Raw genomic sequence first — 12,489 nt, forward strand, 5'->3', positions numbered from 1 at the left:
ACCACAGCAGCAATGGCAACCACAACCCTCCTTATTTGACAGGACTACAAAGCTAGAGGAAACACTCCAACAGTTCATGCAAGTGTCAATCTCAGATCACAAAAGCACTGAAGCTGCCATTAGAAATTTGGAGATACAGGTTGGTCAATTAGCTAAGAAGTTGGAGGAGATGCCTAACAGGAGTTTTGGGGCTAATACTAAAGTTAACCCTAAGGAGGAGTGTAATGTCATTATGACTATAAGTGGCACGATGTTAGATGAGAGAAAAGTTGAGAGAAAAGAAAAGGCTTAGTTAAGTGAAAAAAGAAGAGATGAATAAAGAGAGAAAAAAAAAGAGGCTGAGAGAAAAGAAGTTGAGAAAGATGTGAGGAAAAAGAAAGGAGAAGAGGATGAGAGAAAAAAAGAGAAAATCATTGAGACGCCCCTTCCTTATCCAAAAAGCTTTTCAAAGACTGAAAAAGAGAAACAATTAGGGCGTTTCATGGAGATCTTCAAGCAATTAGAGATTACCATGCCCTTGACTGAAGCACTACAGCAAATTCCTGCTTATGCGAAGCACATGAAACAAATGCTCAATAAGAAGAAGAAATATCTAGATGAGGAAACAATTGAACTGCAGGGCAATTGTAGTGATATTATGCAGAAGACTCTCCCTCCAAAATTTAAAGATCCAGGGAGTTTCATCATTCCTTGTACCATTGGAAACCATGATATAGGGAAGACTCTTATTGATTTAGGGGCTAGCATCAACCTGATGCCCCTATCTATGCTTGAAAAGATTGGTGGTCTTGAAGTCAAGCCAACAAGAATGATGCTTCAGTTGGCAGATAGGTCCGTCAAATACCCTTATGGTGTGTGGTAGAAGACGTGGTGGTGAAGATTGATAAACTCCAATTTCCGGTGGACTTTGTAGTGATGGAGATGGAGGAAAATGCAGATGTATCACTCATCCTTGGACAACCATTCATGAAGACAACTAAGGTTGTCATTCATGTAGATGATGGAGTTTTAACATTGAAGGACCAAGAGAGAGAGGTAACTTTCAATGTTTTTGAAGCTAGGTAGCCAATTCAAGAAAAGTTGACCAGTCTTAAAACAATAGATGAAAAAGCTGTCAAGTTGGTCCAAAAGGGACTTAGCTGTTTCTCTATAAAAGTGGAAGGAGAGGACAAAGAGAAGGAAGAAAGACTGGTTCACCAACACCCTGAGGTGAAAAGTGATGAACCCAAAGCTGACACACCGGTGAAATTCAAGAACAGGTTATGGGTTATCAAGGATATTAAAGCAAAGGGAGTTTTTGAGATTGAGGATCCTTACTCTAGAAGATTCAAGTTGGTGACAAGAAAATTGCTGAGATTTTGTTGGTGTCATGAAGAAAGGAGGAACACCAACATCAAAGATTCAGATTGAGCTTAATGGTGTCAGGCTCGTGACGTTAAACAAGCGCTTATTGGGAGGCAACCCAATTTCTGACTTTTTCTTTTTAATTGATTATTTGGGTGGTGTGGATTTGATTTTGCTTTGCAAGAATGACAACATCTACTAATATATGCTAGGATGAGTCAGATGAGAGCATCAACTGATGGATGCTACTACATTAAGCATCTATTGATGGATGCTATGTGATTAAACGCCTATTGATGGATGATACTGATGGCATCTACTGAGGGATGCCGATGAAGATGAGAAAGATCAACCTCTACTAATGGATACTGATGAGAAGGATTCACATCTACTATCGATGCTGGAAGATTCAGATGAAAGCATCTACTGATGGATGCTGTTGGATCAGGATTTTTATGTTTATTTGAATTGTGTTTATTTTGTTGTTATGTACTTGGTTTAATGAATTGTGCTGCAATGGTTGGGTATAATGTGATAAACTGTTTGTGATGAGTAATATTCTTGTGTTTGCTCTATTGTTCTGTGATGCATGTTGAGTTAATGATTGGTGAGGCTTTTAAGCATAGATGGTGGTTGCTTATAGTTTTTTTAAAAACAGATGCATGATTTCAATTGGGATTAATATGTTGGGTAGAATGTTATGAAATAGTGGAACTTGAGTTAACCTGTAAGAGATTGGGCTCTAGAGTTTTTGATTGATTGAATGTTATTGCTTTGGAAGCATGATTGATTTTGCCTAATTTTCTATGATTGAATCACTTGCTTGCTTGTTACATATGATCAAGGCCATGTTTTCTTCTCCTTTAGAGCCAATATCAATAGGTGAACATAACAAAGAACAATGTTTCTCTTTACCCTTTGAACCTTGAGCCTAAATTTGAAATTTTGAATATCCTTTTTGAAATCCTTACCTTGAGTTGAGTAGAGTATATGTATGTGGTAATGGAGAATGGTTCAAGTTTGGGGTTGTGAGAAACTGGAAAGAACTTTGTGAAATTCATTAAAAAAAAAGCATTGAGCAAAAGCAAAAAGAAAAAGCAAAAAGCAAAAGAAAATAAAAGAAAGAAAAGAAAAGGTTAAGCTCAATGAAAGTAAAGTTGGGAATAATTTCAAGATTGGTTTCTCACAGAAAAGAAGAAAGAGAGTTGATTGTTAATGTGAATAAATGAATTACGCACTCTCTTAACTCAAGGATTTTGTTGTCTAGAAAAACCAATTTTCTTCTTAGCCGGCACTGCAATTATCCTGCACTTCAATTATTACTTCATCTAGATATTTCTTCTAGATTAAGAAATATCTGTGAAGTAAGATTATCTTGTGTTTGCCTTATTGAATTGTGAGTGATGTTGAGATATTGATTTCTTTAGCAATTAAGCAAAGATGGTGGTTGCTCATAGTTGTTTAAGACAGATGCATGGTTTCAATTGTGATTAATGTGCTTGGCATGATGTTTATCAAATTGTAGAACTTGAATTAACCTGTGAGAGGTTGGGCCCCAGAGTTTATTGTTGTTGAATGATATTGCTTTGGAATCACAGTTGATTTTGCCTTAGTTTTTCTGTTGAACTATTTGCTTGCTTGTTACAAATGATCAAGGCCATATGTTCTTATCCCTTGAAAGCCAATGCCAAACTTTTAACCCAAAAATTTGTTTTATCCTTTGAACCTTGAGCTTAATGTGAAAAACACTTGAAATCCTTGCCTTGAGTTGAGTAGAGTATGCATGTATGGTACAAGAGAATGGTTCAAGTTTAGGGTTGTTGGAAAAAGTTAAAAGAAAAAGAAAAAGAGCATTGAGCAAAGCAAGAGAAGAAAGAAAAAAGAAGAGAAGGATGAGCTCAATGAATAAAAGTTGGCATTAAGTTGAGAAGTGGTTTCTCAAGTGAAAAGTAGAAAGAGAGATTAATGTTAAATTATGAAGTAAATTATTCACTCTCTTAACTCAAGGAACTTTGTTGTCCAGAAAAACCAGTTTTCTTCTTAGCGTCGGTATCAGGACAACCGGTATTGTCGAGTCGCACAGCGGAATAAAGTAAGCGGAAAGCGTGTTCGGTCACAACTTAAGTTAAGATGGTCTGTTTTTATAAAATTAGTTTTCTTAGAGAAAATTTATCGAACAGTTGATGTGCGGAAAATGTAAAGAATGTGGGGAGTAGAAAAATTCAACACATAATTTTTATCTTGGTTCGAATCAAAAGATTCTACGTCCAGTTGTTAATCACTATAAAAAGTGATTAACGTTTTCACTAAAATCAGTTTCACAGATTTACAATAGAGTGAATGAAATAGTAAGATAAAACCTTCCTTCGACGAACGAACCGGAAGGGTGCTTCCTTCTACCAACGAACCGGAAGCGATCAATCTACACTTTCCTTCTACCAACGAACCGGAACAATGCAGAAACAGTCTTCCTTCGACCAACGAACTGGAAGAACAACAACATTGCCAACTCGAAGAGAACCGCTCCGACCTTTGACTCACAAAGCGCGAGCTTCTCCTATTCACGAGACCAGGCAATGCAATGAACTAGCTTTTTGGAACTTCCTCAGATCACATTGTATTCTCAAAAAGCTCAGAGTTGAACCTGTAAGGGTTTTAAAAACAACTATATATAGACAACTGGTCTGAAGTAAAGTCAGATTACAACTGGCAGTGATAATCGATTATTGTTAGTGATAATCGATTATTTAAGTCCGTTATAGGTATTTTCAAAAAGTGATAATCGATTATTTTGAGGAACAATCAATTATTCCAGGGACTTGTGCAGTTCTCATCAGGACCAGTGATAATCGATTATTTGAAGTAACAATCGATTATTCCAGAGCAAAAATGGTTTTCAAGACAGCTCAAGATAATCAATTATTCTATCTTATAATCGATTATATACGTAACTTCTCTAGATATACGAAATTTCTAAGTTACACATGCTTAAACTTTTTCCTAATACATTTGCAAACTACTAAAGTGCTTTTAAAAAAATTATGAATTGATTCTTCGAGTTTTATCACTTGCAGCATCATCAAAATCTTGTATCTTCAAAGTACCAATGCTCCTCATTGGTAACACTTAGCCCAGCCACAATACAAGCCTCAAAAAGTCCTTGTGATGATAAGTTGCTTGTGAATGTGTTTGATGTTGTTAAGTGAAAGACAAAGTTGAATTGTGTGACATTGTGATGGTAGAGTGAAAGAGACACCTCACTATACACCTTTGAGCTTGAGTGAAACACTTTCTTTGGTGAGGAATGGTTCCATGCACTATAGGATAACATTTTGCTTGGTTGTTGATCACTCATAAGGCATGTGCATCTGTTGTTTATTCTTTGTTAGGTGATCACCATAGTTGAAGCTTGATTGGCTAAGACTTCATTATATCTTGACTGATTTTTCTATGATAGGCAGACATGAGTGATTACTTGTCTTAGAAGAAAATGCTTTTTAGTGTGCTAGACCATTGTAGTATGGCTATTTTGTGTAAGCCAGGTTACAATTTGCTTAAGGACAAGCAAAGTTTCAAGTTTGGGGTTGTGATAACGGTTGAATTTACCGTTATCTATAATGTAATTTTGATACTAAATCAACTCTATATGACTTTGAAACTTGCGTAAACTCTTGTTTTAGTTGAATTTGGTGAATAAGTGAATAGAGGTTATACTTATTGATTTTTAGCATTGATTCCCTCAATTTTGTAGTTTATTAGTATGTTTTGGAAGAGGAGTAAAGTATCAAGGAGTTGAAACCCAGGAAGGACAACAGAAGCACTAGAATAGAAGGATGTAGAAGGCTAAAGGACGCCTGGTTTCCCTTTTATGGGGCCCTCAGCGCTGGTGGTCACATATGGACACTTGGGTGCCCTCTTCAGGGGCGTTGAGGGCCAAGGATCTCGCAAGCACGCTTGGGCGCCCCCCCCCAGGGGCGCTGAGCGCTAGTCAGCTACACCGTAGGACGCCTAGTTGCCCTCAACCAGGGCGTTGAGGATCAGTTTCTTCGCAGTTGCGCGTGCTTGCCCCACTTAGGGCGCTGAGCGCCAGCGACGTTGGCCCATGATCCAATTTTGATCTATTTAAAGGCTTCTACACGTTAGGGTTGATATCTTTGGACTACTGAAGCGCAAAAAAGAGGATTTTTGACCTTTGGAGACAGATTGGGATGCGAAAGCTTTCCTTCTCACTTTCTAGGGTCTTCATTCATTCATTCTTCCATTGTTGAATGTTCGTTAAGAAGTTTTTCAACTACTTAGCCTCATTACCAGCCATCTTAAGAGCAACAAACTTATATTTCATTGTTGATCTTGCAATAATTGTTTGCTTGACTGATCTCCACGTAATTGCACCCCCCCAAGTGTGAATAAATAATCACTAGTGGATTTTGTCTCATCTGAATAAGAGATCCAGTTAGGATCACTATACCCTTCTAGTACAGCGAGAAATATACTATATTCAATGGCATAATCCATTGAACCTCTTAAGTATCTCATAAGCCTAGCAAGTGAATCCCAATGTTCTTGATTTGGACATTGAGTGTACCTACTCAGTCTACCTACTGCATAAGCAATATCAGGTCTAGAAAAGTTCATCAAGTGCAGTAAGCTCCCAATTATTTGGGCATACTGAGGTTGCGATATAAATTCTCCTTTATTTTTCATTAATTTAGAATTAACATCATAAGGGGTACTCACTTATTTTAGGTCATAAAACTCAAAGTTCTTAAGAAGTTTCTCAACGTATTGTTCTTGAGATAGTAATATACTGTCTCCCTTCTTTATGATTCTAATACCTAAAATCACTTTGGCTTCACCCATGTCTTTCATTTTAAAATTTGATCCTAGAAACAATTTAGTTCTAGCAACAATCTCATTGCATGTATCAAAGATTAACATATCATCCACATACAAACATATAATGACACAATCACCATTTTTAAATTTAGAGTACACACATTTATTAGCATCATTAGGTGAAACACCATCACAAAGTAACACATTATCAAGTTTTTCATGCCATTGTTTTGGTGTTTGTTTCAACTCATACAAGGATTTTAAGAGTTTGGATACTTTATCCTCTTGATCAGGTACAACACACTCCTCAAGTTAAGCCATATAAATTTTTTCCTCCAAATCACCATTCAAAAAGGTTGTTTTAACAGCCATTTGGTGTATCACTAGCTTATGGATAATTGTTAGAGTTAACAACACTCGAATAGAGGAAATCCTAATCATAGGAGTAAAAGTACCAAAGTAATTTATGTTGGATTTTTGAGTAAAACCTTTTGCTATTAATCTTACGTTATACTTCTCTATGGATCCATCAAGGTGATACTTTTTCTTAAAGATCCACTTACAACCAATGAATTTTTCTCTTTTAGGCAAATCTACTAAAGTCCAAGTATTGTTTTTCTGAATTAATTCAATTTCATGGCTGTCGCAACCGGAATCGCGACGGGACGACGATCCAAAGAAGAGATGAATAATATATTGAAAAAGAGATTTTGGAGTCGCCACCATAGTTTATTCTGGAAAACTACGGAAAAACCATAAAATGATAAGGCATGGTCAAATTGAACCAGATTCTTGGTTCGGGAGTCGGTTACGTGTAGGGAAGGTATTAGCACCCTACAACGCCTGCCCTAAGGCAGTACCTTTAACTAAATGCGCGAATGTGGATGTGGTTTTCAAAATGTTTAACTTTCCATTAAAATAAAACTCAAAAGAAACAAACAATATATTTTAGCCTTTTTTGGGCCCGACAAGGATTGACCTTGCTCCTACGATTTCTCATTCTGAATGAGAAATCAGGGTTCCGTAGTTCATTTAGAAAACTGCTTGAAATTTGTTTGGAAAATGTTTGAAAATTTGTTTGAGAAATTGTTTGGAAAATGATTTGGATTTTTTGGGAGAGTGAGCCTGACAAGGACTGGCCTTGCTCCTACGTATCTCCACTTTTGATGGAGAATCAAGGATCACGTAGTTCTGCCGGAATATTGTTTGAGTTTGAAAAGTAGAAGTTTTTTTTTAGTTTTTGAGGATTTTTATATTTTTTGGTATTTTTATTGTTTAGGAGAAGAGGTTTTTAGCACAAGGAAGATGCGTGCGATCACACATATGCCTAAACCTTTAAAACATATTTTTTGCATAATGAGTACTAGGCTGATGCGTACGATCGCACGAGCACTCACACGGCTTTTTTTCCTTTTATTGTTTTGCGTAATGAGTACTAGGCTGATGCGTACGATCGCACGAGCACTCACACGACTTTTTATTTCTTTTGTTTTGGGCAATAAGTACTAGGCTGATGCATACGATCGCACGAGTACTCATACCGAGATTTATTACATTAAATGTTTTTTTTAAAGTTTTACATATTTTTTATCATTTTTTTATTTTTCTTTTGATATAAAACGAAACGAGCAAATCCACTAAAATAGAAGGTATGGGTTATCTTACAAGGGGCTATATACAGAAAAAACTAATAACCAAATAAATAATAATAAAAAAAAGAAACAAAAGTATAAAAATAAAGCAAGATAACAACTAAACAAGAATATGGGTGCAGATATAAGAACCAGAATTGCGCGCGGAGCAAAATTAGGCTCTATAGAGGTGCAGTAGCAAAGTTGGAGGTGCCAGAAATAAAATGAGCCCAATGTCCAAACCTCCCCTTTTTTATTGTTTGCAAAAACGGAATGGGCTTCAGCCCCGGTGTGGAATCGAAAACGGAGGTGTATTCTGAAATAGTGTGCTCATGTCCAATTCTCTTTTTTCAGAGTGGGCTTAAGCCCAAATGAAAGGGGAGTGTGAATGAAGTCTTGTGATGGCATTTGGTGTTTGTTGACCAAGGTAACCACTAGGGTCTTCCTTCTCAACATGAAAGGCTGGGAGCGGGAGAGTGGCTTTTCTTCATCATCCATGGCAGCCGTAATCCGAGACCAACCCGCCGTGCGTCGTCGCGGCCAACTGAGAAAGTCGCCGGCCACATCTTTACCTGTAACACCACCATGCGCCTCGGCATTTCTTATTCCATGCGCTCAGGAGGCGCACTCTGACACGGCCACCGTACCTCTACCACTCTCCGCTACCAGCTGCCGTCTTCAAACCGGTCCAGCCACCGCGACGAACTCCCCCTCAATCCAAGGCGTCACCGGCGATCCAACTTACCACCGAGAGTATCGCTGGCCGCGGTGTCTAGCTCCTCCCCATACTCATCTCTGCGTGTGGGAGAGAAGAACCACTACGACCAAGTCTAGCCGCCACCGGTGTCTCCCGTGTTCGACACTAACTTTCGCCGGTGCAACTCCCGACCACCGTCACTGGTGTGTGAAGATGACTGTCCAATCTTTTATCTCCGTGTTTGGGTTGTTGGAAATGGATGAAGATTGAAGATTGGGTGGTGGCCGTGAGGTGTGGTTGATTGGTCACGGGCTGGGAGATGGAATGAGAGTTGGTCCTGAGGTGGTATAAGGATGAAGATGTTGATGTTGAATGGAGAGGAAAAGGACCAATGATGATGGGTTCTATGGGATAGGTTTCAGGAGCATAGTGATGGCTGGAGTGGAAATAATGTGTTGGAGATGGCTATGGCAGTGGGTGTTTGGCCGTGTATGAGTGATGATGGTCGTGAGAGGCAAAGGCCCTGGTTGTGGCACTGGTGAATATGGGTGGTGAAGTGAGTAACGGATTGGAGCAATGAAGCGTGGTGAGCAAAAATGGTTTCTGTTAAGTCCAATGGGGTGGATTATGTTTGGTACGGGTCAAGAAGAGAGTCTCGTTCCTCCTCAGGCCATGACCGTATTCTATGTGATGGTTGTGAGAAAACGTTGATGATGGATGAAGATAAGTATTGGCTGTGAGGATGTTAGCAGTGGTCGTGGGTGTCAAGATGGTTGGGTGTGATGATGGTTCAGTAACAGCAGACATGTACAACAACATTTATTCAAAAGCAACACATGCTAACATAACACATGCAGACATAGTAACCACACAACAGAGACATACTTAACACATGCAGACTTAGTAACCACATAACATAGACATACGCAACAGAGACATCTCGAGGGCAAAAATAACCAATTCACTAAAACCTGGCGTAGGGCATCACTTACCTCTTGAGGATCCGTGCCTTGTGTGTCGGATCTCCTCTTTTCTTTGGCTTTCCTTTTCAACAAAGCATTCCTTCCCCAGTTCTTGAAATGATGCTCCTGGATTCAATTTCTTTCTTTTTTTTGTTGTTGTTGCAGGTGCATGTTGGAGGTGAGGAAATGGAAGTGAAAAGAGAAGTGGTTTACTGCGGTTACGGGTGTTGGGGGCTGATGAAGTGAGTATAGTTATGGCGACTGGTGCATACGTATGGAGGTGATCTGGGTGAGGATAGGTGGTGGCCTTTAGGTGTTGGTAGTTGAAGGTCGTGGATATGGAGGATGGGCAGTTACTAGTAGCATGTGGGTGTAGGGATGAGGAGATAGATGTTGGGTGAGATAATAAAGAAGATGATGAAGTTGGTAATCTGTAAGGTGGCTGTGGGAATAAGTGTTTAGAGATAAAAATGAAGATGAAGAAGGATGAAGATAAAGGTGATGGCCGTGAGGTGCTAGATGTGAGAGTGATGAAGTTGGTTGTGAGGTCCCTTTTGAAGGGATGAAGATGTTGTTGCGGAATGATGAGGGAAAGGACGATGGTGAGGTACACCGGGATGGTTCCTTTAGGAACAGAGTGAGGTCGAACTGGAAGTTTGAGCTGGATTTTGATGAGTGAAAAGGAAGCACTGGAAAATAGAAGGATTCTCTGAATCTGTGGAGTGATCAAAAGCCCAAAAAAGATGTTTTCCCCCCCTCTTTTCCCTCTGCTGCTTGTTTTCTTTTATAGCCAAATCTCAGAACCCGTTAGCCTCCCAATCTGTTCAGAATTCCTCCCGTGATCCTCTTTTCTTTGCATGCTGAGCTACAGTTTTTTGGCCGTGAGAAAATAGGGTGAGGGCCCCTCAATCTTGTCTTCTTCTTCATACGGTGGACACCCTGTGCGTGTGGTTGCTTCCTCTTCTGTGCATGCTGGATGGTGAACCGAAATTGCTTCCCAAACTGCTGGAAGCGTGAGCTGCTGTTGCAATTTTGGAGATGCGCTTCTGCTGAACGTAGAACACCAAAGTGAAGGCGTGAAGGCTTGCTTCTTCTCCCATGCTGGATTGGACCGTGAACTGGTGTAGATGAGTTGATTGAAACTGGAGCTGCTGTCCGTGTGTGCTGGACGGTTGTTGGACGCTACTTCTGGAGTTGGACGTGTTGGAGCTGCTGGACAATGGCAGTTGCTCTCCAAGGTTGGCCACTTGCTGGATGTGCTTCTCCCAAGTGATAGCACCTCTCCTTTTTCAATAATATCACATGTGTGGCAAAAGTAACGTGGAGGATGCAATTCATGTTTCAGCTTTGTTAAAATGAAGCATTTCCTCCAGCTAGGCCGTGGGCATTTTGTGTGGCAGGAGCACTTCTTTACGCATACTCCAAGTTGCTCTCCTGGACGAGTGGTAGAAAAGGGTGAGTTGGACGAGCGTAGATGAGGGGGAACGAATTCGGCGAGCGGTCGCGCAAAGGACGAGCGCTCAAAACCGAATGCAGGGAAAACGAACGCTGGAGGAGACCAAACGTTCAAAAGAGAAACCGAGTGTCCAAGTGATGACCGAACGCTCATTAAACAATAAAAACCGAACGCTCAATAAACAATATAAAAACCGAACGCTCACTAACACATAACACTTCAAAACCGAACGTTCACTAACACAAACATGACCGAACGCTATTTGCTGAACACCACAATGGGACGAACGTGCAAAGCCGAACGCTAAAGACATATATCATTGAGCCCGAACGTTTGTCAAAACATTATGACCGAACGGTTGAAGATGAGGACGAACGTCCTAACACAACGAAAAGCCGAACGGTTAAACAGTGCAAAGGACGAACAGTCACTGTTTGGACGAGCGGCCACAGTAACAGTGGGGAAGGACGAACGGTCACTGTTTGGACGAGCGGCCACAGTAACAGTGGGGAAGGACGAACGGCCACTGTTTGGACGAGCGCGAGATCATAGGGGACGAACGTCTGATCCTTTTTTTTTTTTTTTTTTTTATTATTATTATATATTTTTTTCTTTTTATATACACACATTTTTTTAATTTTTCCTTTTATGAGGGTAAAACAATAAAACAAATTATTTAGTCAATCCGGACGAAATTGAGTGTTGACAGCTGCCCCTCTTTACTTAGAGTTTTACTAGATCATATGATAAACAATGTTTTCATATTATCAGAGTAAAAGATAAGTAAAGATAGAAATACTAATTTCGTTCGGATTTCAATGAAAAGGAACCAGGATCAAACATGGAATTTTTTCATTTCATTTTTTTTTTTTTTTTTTGAAAGAGATTAAGTGAATGAGAAATTTGAATTTGATTGGGTTCGACCATTGCCATGCAGAGGGTCATTTTGAGAAATTAAAATTTGGACTTGACCATTGCCACGCAGAGGGTCATTTGAGAAAATTAAAAATATGTACCTGACCATTGCCATGCAGAGGGTCGTTTGAAAAAGTAAAAATGGGCTCGACCATTGTCTTACAGAGGGCCGAGATACCAATGGCAAAAAGCAAAATTGGGCTCGATCATTGTCTTACAGAGGGCCGAGATACCAATGACAGAAAGCAAAATTGGGCTCGACCATTGTCTTACAGAGGGCCGAGATACCAATGACAAAAAGCAAAATTGGGCTCGACCATTGTCTTACAGAGGGCCGAGATACCAATGACAGAAAGCAAAATTGGGCTCGACCATTGTCTTACAGAGGGCCGAGATACCAATGACAGAAAGCAAAAATTGGGCTCGACCATTGTCTTACAGAGGGCCGAGATACCAATGACAGAAAGCAAAAATTGGGCTCGACCATTGTCTTACAGAGGGCCGAGATACCAATGACAGAAAGCAAAATTGGGCTCGACCATTGTCTTACAGAGGGCCGAGATACCAATGACAGAAAGCAAAATTGGTTGATTGTTTTGAAAATTGAAATTTTTGAATTTGTTGAAAATTTGAGAAATTTTTTTGATT

General features: G+C 39.7%; 1 protein-coding gene across 1 annotated transcript; it reads left to right on the forward strand.

Moving 5' to 3' along the window:
* The first annotated feature begins 481 nt into the window (after window positions 1–481).
* Window positions 482–862, forward strand: LOC108324561 (uncharacterized). The gene has a single exon (XM_017557502.2). It carries the CDS (start codon window positions 482–484, stop codon window positions 860–862), a length of 381 nt encoding a protein of 126 aa, XP_017412991.2.
* Window positions 863–12,489: the final 11,627 nt, after the last annotated feature.

Source organism: Vigna angularis, chromosome 3 (genome assembly GCF_016808095.1).
Source record: "Vigna angularis cultivar LongXiaoDou No.4 chromosome 3, ASM1680809v1, whole genome shotgun sequence".
Lineage (NCBI taxonomy): Eukaryota > Viridiplantae > Streptophyta > Magnoliopsida > Fabales > Fabaceae > Vigna > Vigna angularis.

What these genes read in the sequence shown, in the direction of transcription:
- LOC108324561 (XM_017557502.2), top strand. Translation starts at nt 482, where the DNA reads ATGGAGATCTTCAAGCAATTAGAGATTACCATGCCCTTGACTGAAGCA.